At 44.1% G+C, this 15,525-nt stretch overlaps 2 protein-coding genes across 2 annotated transcripts; both read right to left on the reverse strand.

Moving 5' to 3' along the window:
* Positions 1–9,223: 9,223 nt before the first annotated feature.
* LOC117865346 (photosystem I reaction center subunit N, chloroplastic) lies at positions 9,224–10,126 on the reverse strand. The gene is made up of 3 exons (XM_034749519.2): positions 9,830–10,126; positions 9,597–9,722; positions 9,224–9,513 (listed from the first exon to the last, which is right to left on the reverse strand). The coding sequence occupies exons 1-3, from the start codon at positions 10,055–10,057 to the stop codon at positions 9,424–9,426; spliced, it is 444 nt and encodes a 147-aa protein (XP_034605410.1). The 5' UTR covers positions 10,058–10,126; the 3' UTR covers positions 9,224–9,423.
* Positions 10,127–11,156: 1,030 nt separating this feature from the next.
* On the reverse strand, positions 11,157–13,104 carry LOC117865345 (uncharacterized). The gene is made up of 2 exons (XM_034749518.2): positions 12,538–13,104; positions 11,157–11,852 (listed from the first exon to the last, which is right to left on the reverse strand). The coding sequence occupies exons 1-2, from the start codon at positions 12,710–12,712 to the stop codon at positions 11,248–11,250; spliced, it is 780 nt and encodes a 259-aa protein (XP_034605409.1). The 5' UTR covers positions 12,713–13,104; the 3' UTR covers positions 11,157–11,247.
* Between the last annotated feature and the right edge of the window lie 2,421 nt (positions 13,105–15,525).

Here is a 15,525-nt window from a genome sequence, read left to right on the forward strand (position 1 = left end):
ATATATGCATTCATACTCCCTCCGCAAACATATGCATCCTCATATTTATTTTGGAAAATACGTTATTGTAATTCTAAAGGTGAAAATTGAAAAGAGAAAATAACTAAGGGTAAAATGGACCTTTTGTATTAGTTTCATACCAATGAAAGTTGAGGGACTAAATTGACCAATTTGAAAGTTGAGAGATGAAGTTACCCTCTGTATAAAGTTCAGGGATCAAGATGCCTATTTTACCTAATAATATCTATGAACCTAGGAAAATCAAAACCACCTGCAATTTATAACGAAGGGAGTAAAGAGTAAACCGCTGGTTCCCCTATTGACAATCAAGATGGCATCTCTCGATCCACAACAAAGATGGGATTGCTGACACAACAGTTTAATAAGCTGCAAAATAAATAACTCAGAGTCGCTTCATGACAATTCAAGATCTCGATCGCCCACAACAAAGGATGGAGTCACTGATCAAGATATCAGGCGATAATATAAGATAGTGGAATGGGTGGTTCTTTTTTTTTAACAGAGAACTAGAGTTTGGTATATACGCTTTAGATTGTACTCACAAAAAAATCATCTATGATATATGACAAAGGATTTTTTTTAAAAAAACTCCGTTTGTAATACTAGTTTATCACAGACATAATTTTGCCCTAACAAGGTTTAGTTTAGACGATGGTCGGCCCTGGAAACTACTACGTGATGCTTCTTTCTCCACCCCTCCTCCCTCTTTGCCTCTTGCTTTATCTAGAAGGTCATCTGCAAATGCAAGCAGCAAGCACTATTGCAACTAGTATGGGTATTGGCAATGAACTCTCTACCTACTTGGACAGTGACACTGTCACCCATTTTAATGATAACTTCAACATCTTATCTTGGTGGCATGAGCATAAAAGAACTTATCCAGTTCTGTCCATCTTAGCTAGAGATGTTCTTTCTGTTCCTGTTTCCACAGTATGATCAGAATCTATTTTCAGCACTACTGGTAGGATCATCGAGGAGAGGCGGCGTCGATTGAAACCGGAGACGGTCGAGATGCTTTCTTGCGTCAAGGATTGGGAGGCTGCAGAAGCAAGACTTCAGAACTTAGTGGAGGATGAAGAACTTGAGGAAAGTTTTGCTAATTTGTACCTAGATGTCGCTGATAATTCAGAAGTGTAACACTGGCCTATAATAACCGACTTTTTTGTTTTTTGACCCTTTTTGTGAAAGATTCTCACAAATACGCTCCTGGCAGAACCGTTTCAAAATCTGGACCCTCAGCTTGGCGCCATCCACGCTGGCGCCAAGCTTACACGCCATCCTGGCACCAAGGTCCATGCGCAGAAGCTGTTGACGCGGACGCCAGAGCTTGGCGCCATCCATCATGGCGCCAAGCCTTGGCACCGTGGATCTTGACGCCAAGCTTGCCACCCTACATCTTGGCGCTGAGCAATTTTTCCCGTACCTCTTGGGTTTCGAATGAAACAAATATAATTATTCCGAGAAATATGCAACAAATTATGCTGTGGTTCAACTAACTATGATGTGGACTTCTTATCCTAGAGACTTGAGTTCAAACCTTATGTTGAATCTTTTTTCTACATTTTATTTTTTTACTCCCTCCCAGAGACCAAGTTTTGATTCTTTTTAGCTGGCGTGACATGCATGTTCGCGTACGAGTACGGTTAGACTGACAGGTATTCGCTTTTTTGTCGATTTATTTGACTGAAAGAATCTTCACTTGTATTTTTCTCATGTTTCATGCATTGTAAGGATATCTTTATAAACAAAAGTGGAGAAGGAATCCTATGGGAACTTTAATTTTGAATCTGATGATTCAAAAAAATATAATAGTTTGTATCAAATCACTCAGAATAATTTTAATTTGTTCTACTAGCTAGTTAGCTACTGTGAATCTGCTGGCCGTTGGAAATTGGAGCGGCACGGTCCTAATTTGGTTTATTTGCATGGGCCACTGAAAGCTGATCGAAGCTCTCGTTGCATAATCTAGTTTGTGATTTATGCACTGTAATGATTCTGCGATTTAGTTAGCAATCGCATAACCTTTTTGCGAGCTAGACATTGTTATCAGGCTGTCCCAAATTTCACTGAATGTTAAGCCAAATGCCTGCTTTTCCAAACGTCCACCCTTCAGAGAAAAAAAATAAAATGTAGAAAAAAAAGTCAACACAGGGATAAGAAGCTCATATCCTAACCAGTTGAACCGCAGCATAGTTTGTTGCATACTCCTCGGAATAATTATATTTGTTTCATTCGAAACCCAAGAGGTACAGGAAAAATTGTTTGGCGCCAAGATGTACGGCGCCAAGATAGCTCCTCGGAACAATTTCATCTGTCACTCTTGTTTAGTTTTGCGTGTAGGCATGTTCTAAAATCAACATGTGCTCACATACTCGTGGTACGTTATACATGCTCCATGTATGCATTCATACTCCCTCCGCAAACATATGCATCCTCATATTTATTTTGAAAAATACGTTATTGTAATTCTAAAGGTGAAAATTGAAAAGAGAAAATAACTAAGGGTAAAATGGACCTTTTGTATCAGTTTCATACCAATTTGGAGCCACGTATCAACACAAGGATGAGTTTGACCCAGAAATGAAAGTTGAGGGACTAAATTGACCAATTTGAAAGTTGAGGGATGAAGTTGACCCTCTGTATAAAGTTCAGGGATCAAGATGCCTATTTTACCTAATAATATCTATGAACCTAGAAAAATCAAAACCACCTGCAATTTAGAACGGAGGGGGTACAGAGTAAACCGCTGGTTCCCCTATTGACAATCAAGATGGCATCTCTCGATCCACAACAAAGATGGGATTGCTGACACAGTGCAGTTTAATAAGCTGCAGAATAAATAACTCAGAGTCGCTTCATGACAATTCAAGATCTCGATCGCCCACAACAAAGGATGGAGTCACTGATCAAGATATCAGGCGATAATATAAGATAGTGGAATGGGTGGTTCTTTTTTTTAACAGAGAACTAGAGTTTGGTATATACGCTTTAGATTGTACTCACAAAAAAAATCATCTATGATATATGACAAAGGATTTTTTTTAAAAAAACGCCGTTTGTAATACTAGTTTATCACAGACATAATTTTTCCCAAACAAGGTTTAGGCCCTGAAAACTACTACGTGATGCTTCTTTCTCCACCCCTCCTCCCTCTTTGCCTCTTGCTTTATCTAGAAGGTCATCTGCAAATGCAAGCAGCAAGCACTACTGCAACTAGTATGGGTATTGGCAATGAACTCTCTACCTACTTGGACAGTGACATTGTCACCCATTTTGATGATAACTTCAACATCTTATCTTGGTGGCATGAGCATAAAAGAACTTATCCAGTTCTGTCCATCTTAGCTAGAGATGTTCTTTCTGTTCCTGTTTCCACAGTATGATCAGAATCTGTTTTCAGCACTACTGGTAGGATCATCGAGGAGAGGCGGCGTCGATTGAAACCGGAGACGGTCGAGATGCTTTCTTGCGTCAAGAATTGGGAGGCTGCAGAAGCAAGATTTCAGAACTTAGTGGAGGATGAAGAACTTGAGGAAAGTTTTGCTAATTTGTACCTAGATGTCGCTGATAATTCAGAAGTGTAACACTGGCCTATAATAACCGACTTTTTTGTTTTTTTGGCCCTTTTTGTGAAAGATTCTCACAAATACGCTCCTGGCAGAACCATTTCAAAATCTGGACCCTCAGCTTGGCGCCATCCACGCTGGCGCCAAGCTTACACGCCATCCTGACGCCAAGGTCCATGCGCAGAAGCTGTTGACGCGGACACCAGAGCTTGGCGCCATCCATCATGGCGCCAAGCCTTGGCACCGTGGATCTTGGTGCCAAGCTTGCCACCCTACATCTTGGCGCCGAGCAATTTTCCCCGTACCTCTTGGGTTTCGAATGAAACAAATATAATTATTCCGAGAAATATGCAACAAATTATGCTATAGTTCAACTAACTATGATGTGGACTTCTTATCCTAGAGACTTGAGTTCAAACCCTATGTTGAATCTTTTTTCTACATTTTATTTTTTTACTCCCTCCCAGAGGCCAAGTTTTGATTCTTTTTAGCTGGCGTGACATGCATGTTCGCGTACGAGTACGGTTAGACTGACAGGTATTCGCTTTTTTGTCGATTTATTTGACTGAAAGAATCTTCACTTGTATTTTTCTCATGTTTCATGCATTGTAAGGATATCTTTATAAACAAAAGTGGAGAAGGAATCCTATGGGAACTTTAATTTTGAATCTGATGATTCAAAAAAATATAATAGTTTGTATCAAATCACTCAGAATAATTTTAATTTGTTCTACTAGCTAGTTAGCTACTGTGAATCTGCTGGCCGTTGGAAATTGGAGCGGCACGGTCCTAATTTGGTTTATTTGCATGGGCCACTGAAAGCTGATCGAAGCTCTCGTTGCATAATCTAGTTTGTGATTTATGCACTGTAATGATTCATCGATTTAGTTAGCAATCGCATAACCTTTTTGCGAGCTAGACATTGTTATCAGGCTGTCCCAAATTTCACTGAATGTTAAGCCAAATGCCTGCTTTTCCAAACGTCCACCCTTCAGAGAAAAAAAATAAAATATAGAAAAAAAATTTCAACACAGGGATAAGAAGCCCATATCCTAGCCAGTTGAACCGCAGCATAGTTTGTTGCACACTCCTCGGAATAATTATATTTGTTTTATTCGAACCCAAGAGGTACGGGGAAAATTGTTTGGTGCCAAGATGTACGGCGGCAAGCTTGGTGCTGGCGCCAAGGCTTGGCGCCATGATGGATGGCGGCAAGCCCCCGCCACATCGGCGTCCACGTTAGCAGCTGTGCATGGACCATGGCGCCAGGATGGCTGGCACCGAGACGTGTAAGCTTGGCACCAGCATGGATGGCGCCAAGCTGAGGGTTCAGATTTTGAAATGGTTCTGCCAGGAGCGTATTTAGGAGAATGTTTCAAAAAAGGGGCAAAAAAAAGACTTGAAGTCTTGAACTACAATTTGATTGAGCTGGGTTGTACTCTTTTTTTCCTATCTAGGATTTTTTCATGAGGTGTGAGTTTTACCTAGATAGGTTTTTAATGAGGCAGCCATTGCACCAGCTCAAATTTATAAGTTATAATCTCCTGTCTCTCTCTGTGATGTTGATCTGTGATTTTGTGAAGTTGAAGTTTAAGATGATTTTAATCTGTTGAAGTTAAATATGTTGTTCTTTTGAGGATGAATAACTTATGTTGTTCAGTTTAAGTGGTCATTGACCTTTAGTGCCTGCCGTGCCACCGCGGCACGGTCGTCATGCCGAGCTTGAGCTGCCTGTTCGGCATGACGGCACGACACGGCACGGAACAAGCATCGTGCCATTTCGTGCTAGGACCGGGCTAGGGCCGGGCGGCCCATTTGGAAATCTATAGGGAGGCTGAAGAAGCTAAGGCCAGTGCTGGGCGGGCTGAGGTCCGTGCAGCTCCGGATGCAGCTGAACTCTCAGGTGAAACTGTCATCTTTTCATCAGTCGCTTCTGAAGAGCTTGGGATGTCTACGCTGCTCGCCTCTGCGCTGCACCATTGGTTGCTACGCGCACTTCTGGCCAGCGTGAGTGGTTGGCGCCGTCCTGCGGTGGCGGAGCCTGTCGGCGCCGGGGGAGAAGGGCAAGGGGATTAATGACTGCGACGAAGGCTGCCGGAGCGGGTGATTTCATTTCCGTTCCTCGGCTTCGAAATGGCAGAGACGGATCCTTCTTTGATTTCCAAATTATTCTAGCTTCCAAATTCCATCTCAAATCTCCACGGGAAGGCTTCGACATGGCGTCATGGCCGCGGCGAGCTTGATCCTTACGGTACGTGATCCGTAGCGTGGCCTGGCAGAGGCGGCGCCGCCGTGCAAGGGGATCTGGAGAAAATCGACGGAGGGAAGCGCGGAAGCACAGTGGGATCGCCGGCGGCAGCGCAACCGACCCCGCCGCCGTCCGGCTGCCGTCGTCGTCACACAATATTTGCAGAGAGCCCCCGGTTTGGATCGCGGTTATCCAAATATCTGCAAATAGACCCCGGCTAATCTACACAGACCCCTAATTTGCCACGATCCGATATATATATACATTTACACCCTTACATTTTACAAAGTACCCTCCAGATTGGATCGCGATTAATACTCACGATCCTATTATTTGCAGAAACACCCCTGGTCGGATACGCTCATCCTCCCGAGTCCTGGCCGTCCGCCGCCGTCGCCGTTCTCCCCGCCCTCCACACCCATCGGAAGAGCAACGCCACATCCTACCCAAAAATCCGCCGCTCAAGTCCCACCTATCCGCTCCCACAGCTGCGCGCCGTCCGCCGGGGTTGGGCGTGGCAGCTTAGCTTTGATCTCCTCCCGGACCTCGTCAGCGCAGGCGGTGGCACTGGCGACGGCCGTAGTAGCCCGCGTACGTGCTAGCTATCCTTCCGTGTGCCGCGATGCATTTCATCGCCGGCGTGTGCGGCCGGCGGTCTCGGTGCCCCGTTCACCGTCTGGCGACTGATGACTGATCCTGTGCAGAGGATCACAAGATGCCGCCGCGCTGAATGTTCAGCGTTGCGATTAGGAATTTTTATTTTTTTTAATACAAAAAATTAACGTAATTACATATTAATACGTTAGATGAGTAAAATTTCAAAAATATACTACCCAGTAGACGAAATCTGCTCGATGGACGAAAAAGAGAGATTTTGTCTACTAGGTAGACGAAATAAGGATTTCGTCGACCAACTAGATGAAAATAGGGTAATTTCATCTACCAAGCGAACGAAATATAAATAATCCAACCAATTGACGAAATAGTAATCCAACTAACTGATGAAATAGTACGACGAAATCTAGATTTCGTTCACCCATGAGATGAAAAATGAGAATTCGTCTAGCGAGTGGACGAAATTTAGTTCCATTTGAAGAAAAAAAAAGACGCTTCATCTGCTACTGCTACTGCCAGCAGGTAGCAGCTTCAGAACACAGTCACTTTAGCGAGAAAGAATATCAAGAGAGGATTCTGCAGTCAACGAAGAGATGCACAGCTTTTCAAGTTCAAAATTTAACCTCAGCCAACTGTGCTAAGGCCACTAGGGATACACATCAAAAGCCCTTTTTATTTCTATTTTTTTTCCTAGATCACGTAATGCCATAACTAAATACTTCCTCCGTCCCAAAATATAGCTACTTTTAGAGTTTTTCAGACAGATTAAGAATGTAGGTTAAAAGTCTATATTGCCTCTCGTTAGAATAATTATACCTTATTTAACGGTGGTAGCCTTGCATGCAGATCTGCATGTCATAATTGATTTGCATGGAAGGCATTTTAGACCTCTTATACCAAATAAGCCACTTGGGGATTCAAGAAATAGCTATATTATAGGATAAAATTTAAATGATAGAAGTAGCTATATTTTGGGATGTTTAAATGCACATATTCTGGCTTATCTCCAGAATGTCTATAACTTTGCATGTCACAGGATGGATTAGGTTGATGCCCTGCTCTGCAAAGTATCGCCCAGAAAAATACGCTGGCCGCATGGACGCCCACGCGCCTGTGCCGCTGGCCACCGGGACGCCCGTGCGCCGTGCGCCGCCTGCCGCCTGAGCACCGCGCGCCCGCGCGCCGCTGGCCGCCTGCGCGCACGCATCGCTCCCCTGCGCGTTCGCCTGCTGCGCCGCCGGCCGCCGAGAGAGAGATAGGGTAGGGAGAGAGAGAGTGAGAGAGCGTCGGGAGATGACAAATACCAGGGAGATTTCGTCCAACGGGTAGACTAAATTTGCTTACTTCGTCTCATGGGCCGACGAAGTATGGTAATTTCGTCCAGCGGGCTGACGAAAACATCAGGCCCACAACATTTTCGTCTGGATTACATAAGATCGCCTCATGACCCGACGAATTCATTATTTCGTCCGTTGGTTCGACGAAATCACTAAATTTCGTCCACTGACCGGAAAAAAAATAGAATTTCGTCTATTGGGCAGGCGACTGGGGTATATTTTTGAGATTTCTAAGATCTGGCATATTAATTACGTTAATTTTTCGTATTAAAAAAATAAAAAAATCTTGCGATTAGGAGGCGATTTCCTAGCTTTCAAAGGATTCAGGTGCCGATTTGATTGTCAAAGAGACATAATTTAGCATGATGATACACTCATACCTGTTGCAGTTGCAGCAACAGATGATCAGCAGGACATTGCAGAGTGCTTCTGCACAGCAGCACCTGCATATGCTGAAAGGTTCAACTCATCCTAGGAAATTATTAAGAATCGACTCAGTGCATTACAAATTAAAGCAAAGAAGAATGTCTTGTGACGACTAACTGTGTCAGCATGATGAAATGATATGTTTCAAGACATCAGCAACCTTTGGACCCTGGATTGGGTAAGAAGGGAATGTGGGATCGCATGAAATTCATGGAGCTATTTACAAATCCCAAGATTCTTGTTTGCTGAATTTGTTCTGAGCAGGTCTGGAGCCCAAGACTGATGCCATAATCTGCAAAAGATTATACAACTAATGCAAAAAAAAACATTATAAGGCTACTAAGCGGAAAAAAATGTGTTTCATAGTTTAAGACATCAATACTTGAAATTCAGTAGTATGATATACCTAATGAAGTCCTTGCCCAACTCAGGCTAGTCCCACCCAGGTCATGCAAGCAGCAGTACAGGAGCCTTTTGAAATTCAGAGTTTTACCGCCTTTTGGAAGCACAGTGGCGAGGGAGCGACGACGGGAAGCACAGTGGCGGGGGAGTACCGAGGTCGCCGGCGGCAGCGACCCCGCCGCCGTCCGGCTGCCGTCTTCGGCACACAATATTTGCATTCAAAAAGACCCCTGGTTCGGATACGCCCATCCTCTCGGGGCCGTCCGCCGCCGTCGCCGTGCTCCCTGCCCTCCACCCCCGTCGGAAGGGCAACGGCGCAACGCTGCATCCTACCCACAAATCCCCCGCTCAAATCTCAGCCATCCGCTCCCACAGCTGCGCGACGTCCGCCGGGGTTTTTTTAAGGAATGTGGATCCATCTGAAGAACACAGATGACAGATGCCCGTGTTTTTTTATTTCCTTTTTCTCATGTACTCAGCCTTTTTGTTTACATACTGGCTTGGGCTTGTTTTTTATTCCTTTTCTCATGTACCGGTTTGTCGTAGAGTTTCATAATAGACTGAAGCTTCCTTAATCTTCTCATCCTCGTTTTGTTTGGAAGAAGTCATTGAATAAAGCCGATGAAAAGAGTCGTCAACCAAGCAAGAAAGGATGCTACAGTTTCACTCTCCCCGGTGCAAGAGGTTCGTGCATGATCAGATAAATGAGATGATACAAATATAATGACGGTAAATTACACACATCCAAATTTCCCTGCAGTTTGGGCATCACGTCACACCGCAAGCAGTCCCTCCAGTTCGCGGCCAATCACCACTTCCAGAAAACGTTGGAGCCGCACTTGTACTTCTCCTTGCCCTCGCACTCGATCTCGAGGTCGTCGCTGATGAACGGCACTTTCTGCAAGGCGTATACAGATGAGGATTCAGAATTTCAGATCATCTGTGTGAGAGATGAGCTATGAATATGATTGCGATGAGGACCTTCTGCTTGGCGAGGTCCTGGCAGCCGGTGAAGTTGTAGGGGAACTGGCAGCTGCCGAACTCCACGGTGTAGGCGCGCGCGAAGTTGGCGCCGCTGGTGGCAAGCCTCTTCTTGTCGTTCAGCTCCTGACCATCGTAGCACAAACCACAAATGTAATCTTGTCAGCTTTCACTTTCAGACAAATAAATAACAAAGCAACAATTCTGAAATAAATGAAGAAACTGATGACGACCTTGTTGGCCTTGCTCTTCTCGAGGTACTCGTCGATGATCCCGGCCTTGGCCGACCCGGTGGTGGCGGTGACGGCGAAGACGGCCGCCAGGCCGAGCAGCGCGGCGCGCCGGCCCTCGGCGGCCCGCTCCTTGGGCGCGACCTGCACCCGCTTCGCCGCCGAGGCGGCCTGCGGCACCGCCGCGGCGGGCTTGAGCCCGACGACGCTGGATGAGCTCACGCCGGCCATGACCTTCTCCTTGACTTGGTGTGGTATGGCTGTGGCTGTGCGTGCTTGGTTGGCAGCAAGGAGAGTGGGTCGGCGATGGTTTTGTTTTTGATCGTGGGTGGCAGACGCTTGTGGAGGGAGAATAGGTTGTGGTGGGCGTGTGGATAGGGTGAGGCTGCTGCGACCCCATTGGCTGGGGTTGGCACAGGTGGCACCCATTATCCAAATGGCCATGGGTCCCGTGTGACACGTGGCGGGTGCCCCTTGGGTCTGCGGATCTTGAGGGTGGTATTGCTTGCCTAGGTGGCATGGAGATTCCACCCAGTCCACAGATTGTATTGTCAGCTTTTGCAATTGATCAGGCAGTCTGCCACAAACCTTTAGCTTACCAGATTCTTGTTTTCTACTCTCAGTTAACCACACTTCGCAGTAAAGACGTCAGAGGATGGCATGGTGTAGGTGATGAAGGAACAAGAAAAGAATCAGTCACTTTTAATTTTTCCAGATCGACTTTTGAACAGGCAGGCAAGTTGTTGCGTTGGACTAAAATTTAGGATAGAAATGGCATACCTTTGAATGATATCAATTACATAAAGAACCATCAGTAGCTACAGCACACTGTAATTGTTTATACTAGTTAGCTATAAATAATTGGCTACCTCCGTCCATTATTCAGCTGCCAACTTAACAGACTTGTTTACATTCTCAGCAAGAACATCCGCCTATTAGGGAAAAGTGTCAACATAACTAGTTAACTACCTCTTATTGTTGGGAATTTTTTTTATAAATTCTTATCTTGGTCTAAATTCCCTCAGTGCTCCTATACTCAGCCACATCATCATTTTTCCCCATGTCAATTTTACATGCGCATATATAAGAGAGAAGAAGGAAACTAAGAGTGCAAGCTAAGGACATGCTACTGACATGTGGTCCCCTCGTGCATCTCAGTGTATGGTGCACCAACACATAATTGCCTAGCTAACATCCTAAGTTATACTTACTCCCTCCATTTCAAAATATATATTGTTTTAGCTCTTTTAGTTTATATATATTGCTATGCACATAGATGTAACGCATGTCTAGGTGCATAGCAATATATAGTTATATATGAACCTAAAAATGTTAAAACAATCTATATTTGGAACGAAGGAAGTACCACCGTATAACTTCGTATCCATAAATAAATGTACCAACATTTTTTTTCTTCAGATTCAGATGCCGACGCCTAGGAAGTCGAAGAACGGCACGTCCACGTCCTTCCTCTTCGAAGCCGTTCCATCACCATCCTCGTCATCGTCCTTGCGGTGGCCATGGTCGTCTCTGCCCATGTCATGGCGATGGTCGTCCGGTGTGGCGGCCACTTCTCTTGAAGAAGAGAACGCGACGGTAGTGGGAACGTTGCAGTTCCTGATGACACTAAACGTCCCTGGGCTGCTGAGGCTGGACGATGGACCGGAACCGGGCGTGGCGAAACACAGGGAGAGGGAGCCGGTGGTCTTCATCGCCGCAGGCGGGGCGCCGAAGTGGAAGCACTGAAACGGCGGGCGACGTGGCGGAGGCGAGTATACAGAGCCGGCGAGGAGAGCTAGGGTGCCGGCGGAGCGGTGGTGGTGGTGGCTGCGGCGGGCCATGACGACGTGCCAGTGGTTCTTGACGGCGTTGTCGGTGCGGCCGGGGAAGAGGCGGGAGATGAGCGCCCACCGGTTGCCGTGGGCGCGGTGGGCCTGCAGGAGCCGCTCCTCCTCCGCCGCGGTGAAGGGCCGCCGGTTGATCCGCGGGTCCAGCTGGTTGAACCACCGGAGACGACAGCTCTTCCCTGCCAAATCAGTTGCCATGCATGTTGCACATGTATCAATGGTTATTAGTAACGCGATCGAGCCAATCTTGAATCTTGCCATGTTTTCCCTGCAAGATTTTTTAATCTTGCGAATGATTCCGTCAATTTACTTCATATACACACAGAAGGATTTTTCTTTTAGTGTTCATTTGAAATCAACAAGAGTCGAATGCACAAGCAAGAAAACCAGCTACAGCAGGATATGTTCTTAATTATGCATGTATATATGCATGGGTCATGCATAATCTAACAAACACACGTAGGTATATTTAAAGTATAAAGCAAGCATGCATGCCTTCTTGTTGCATTCATTTTCTTAATTTAGCATGCACTTTTTGCAGCTCCAGGATATATATGCTACATGACATGATCAAAAAGAAAGGAAAATGTTTAAATTAGCATAGGCAAAGATGGATGGGTACGGTGCATCATGAACTTGAAGTGATACAACAGACAAAGATTATACACAAGCATATTTATACAGGTACAGATAATTATTATCAACGTCTTATTACTTTCTTATCACCCCATCTAAGGAAACATGCTAGATTTAACAAAAAAAACACAGAGAAAAAGGGAATTATTAACTTTAAAAAAACATCTGAGTTAGCTAGCACCTCTCACGCAAAAATAAACGCAAGAAACAGGCAGCACAGAAACCTACCTGATCTGCCCTCCAGCTTCTCGGCAATGGAGTTCCAGTTCTGCGGCCCGTAGTTTTCAACGAGCTGCCGCAGCTTATCGTCCTCACCGGGCCGCCAGTGTCCCCTCGGGCACGACGACGGTGGCCTGGAGTTCGCCCTAACCGGCGTGGCCGTCGTCGACGACGACGGCGCCATGCGTCTCAGGTGGAGGAATGGCTTTGGAATGAAGCTTCTAGCATAGAACTATTTTTTCTTCCAAAGTACTGATTAGCTGAAGCAAGGAGAAGCTAGGCAAAACGTACAGCTGATGATAACTAATGAATGAGAGAGCCTGAAATGCATGTGGTTAGGAGCATGGCAATGTATATGTAAGCATGTTCATTTAGGGTTTGGGTGGAGGTCACTCTTGTTTAGTTTTACACGACAAGAGGGCGGCTTAACAAGCCGCCTCTTTCAGTTCACCTATTTTGTCTATTAATTTTGCCCATGCACATCTCATTTCATCTATGCATATCACCAACTTGCGTGTTGGCCGCAATTGGCCAATGAACTGCCAAACCTCCATGTCTGGCTCTTAATTTATGGAGTTTAGCGTTTTGCATGCATAACTTCCTTAACAATATTCTTTAGTCGTCAGTGATGACTGATCACGAGATATTTCTCCCATACATGCATAACATTAGTAATGCTAATAACTGATGGTCTTCAAATGCACCTTGTCTTTACGTTCATTCTTGTGTTCATTTCAGCATTACCTTGGAGCTAATCAATTATGGTTTTTTTTCCCACATGAGTGATTTACTAATTATTTTTAGTGTGAATTATGTAAGACAAAATGACAAAATGGCAAATATTAAGCCTAACATAATTGTCGTTGTTGATAATAAATAAATGTTTTACATCGGTTATTCTATCATTTAAAAGGAACTAATGTTGTAACTTCATGATTGGTTTTATTTGTGGACTCACATGTACGCATTTGGTATTGAAACCACTTTAGGTTTATTATTGTTTAGGTAATGCTATCCAAAAAAAACACATATATATGACTCAGTATAAGAAACACCGGAGTTTTAACGTATAATCATTTATCATTTCAAGTACTAACACAGATTCCTGTGTGTTGTACCATGTAGCTATAACAACATTTAGGTTACTTTCTCCCAGTCAAGGTCATGATAACCACTGAAACATGAAAACACCATTACAACTGCTGGTAGTATAAAAGCCATTTGTGGTTACCAAATCCAAGCTTACGAGTCCTACATTCTGAGGATCGGTGCATGACTTTAGCTTGTGATGTGAAGAAGTGTTTTTTGAAGTATTTTTTATTTATAAAGGTGGTGTGGAGTTGAACAAATGGGAGGGTCACCAAAATGAAGTGTTGTGCAAGCAATTTCGTGCCTGGTAAAACAATGAAAAGACAATTCAGAAGTTAGCAAATCAGTATTGTGCAAGTTGCCACACTGTAACATTTGTCAGAAAGCAAAAACAATATATAGCGCTGGTTAGCTAACAACATGCTTTTTCTGAGATAATTCTGGCTATTAATCAACTGAATAACAAAAGTTTCTTTCTGTTTGTTATGTGCCATTTTCTGTTTTTCTTTCACTAGCTGAAATTACTTCTTTTTAATTCTCCACAAAAACAAGTTGAGGTTACTTTCTGGGCTTAGAAGGTTATTAACACTGTCACGTACTATATTTTCTGATAGTGGACGGACTCAAAAGGAGAAGAAAATCAGGAGAGAAGCCAAGTTAGAACCATTCTTGTTCAAAGCCAACATTGAATTGAGAGGGACAAGCAACCAGTGGCCAATGGATAATAGGATGCCAAGAAAATTGTCCAGGGTAACCAATGTACATCTCCACAACCATGCATGCTTTCTTTCCCAACCTTAGCAAGTCTTGGTATATACAACTGAATTCACACCAGCTTGCATAATGTGGTGGTTTGGGGCATGTGTGAAAGGTACACCGCGGACTTATACGAACCAAAAGATTAACCAGATGTGTTATACCTCATCAATGTGAATGAGCTGGGAAGATTTGTACGTCAATCTCAGCGTGTGGTTTCATCACATCATTGCCAAGAGTGTCATATCAGCTTTTCAATGAAATGAAACTGTCACTCTCAGTGCATAGTTTCATTACGCAGTTTCATAGATAGCCTACATCATTTAATTTTTGCGTTGTTCTATAATCAAATGTGTCTTGCCATGAAACCATAACATGCTCAGTGCAAGTTTCATTGAATTTAATGGGACTTTGTAACTGTGCCAAGTGGGTTTCATGAGGATGAAACTTTCCTCTCCTCTCTCCTTATAATTAGCCTACCACGTCAGCAGTTTTGCTGATATGGCATGGGAATTAATGCCCATGAAACCCCATAACACTCCCATTGAGACTGTCCTAATGTGGTAGTTTGGGGCACGTGTGAAATGAGTTGGGAGAGATTCACTCAACATCCGTGACCATGTAATAAACTAACATAATCATGTAATCTTTCTGCCTTAAGTGCATGAGGTTGATTTGTTGAAGCCTTTAATTGGCACGCTAATAGGGACCACGCAAAAATCAGTTGTTATGCCGCAGGCGAAAATACCCCCCATTCACATTCATACGCGTGTGCATTCTTGCTGAAATTTCTGAATCATCTCATGCTCCCTCAATTTCGATGACCAGTGCACACTAATGCTCGAGATGGTTGCTATAAGAACAAATGTTTGATTATGAAAGCTATACGAAATATTTTACAAGTTAGTGATGGCAAGCTTTGACTCAAGCAAGCAATTCCTTTGCCATGCAAAGACATATGGAGGTCACTCATGATTTACAAAATATTTAGTTGGTCTCCTTTTAGCTATTCAATCGTGTTTCACCTCTACATTCATATCTCTTCTACCACCAATTTATACTTATTGAAAAAAGCAACATAAGTTGCAAGTACACCATCAACTAATTTAAGAACTTGCCAGAGAGCACTCATGCAACAAGCAACCCAAATTT

The sequence above is a fragment of the Setaria viridis genome, chromosome 7 (assembly GCF_005286985.2).
Source record: "Setaria viridis chromosome 7, Setaria_viridis_v4.0, whole genome shotgun sequence".
NCBI classification, from domain to species: domain Eukaryota; kingdom Viridiplantae; phylum Streptophyta; class Magnoliopsida; order Poales; family Poaceae; genus Setaria; species Setaria viridis.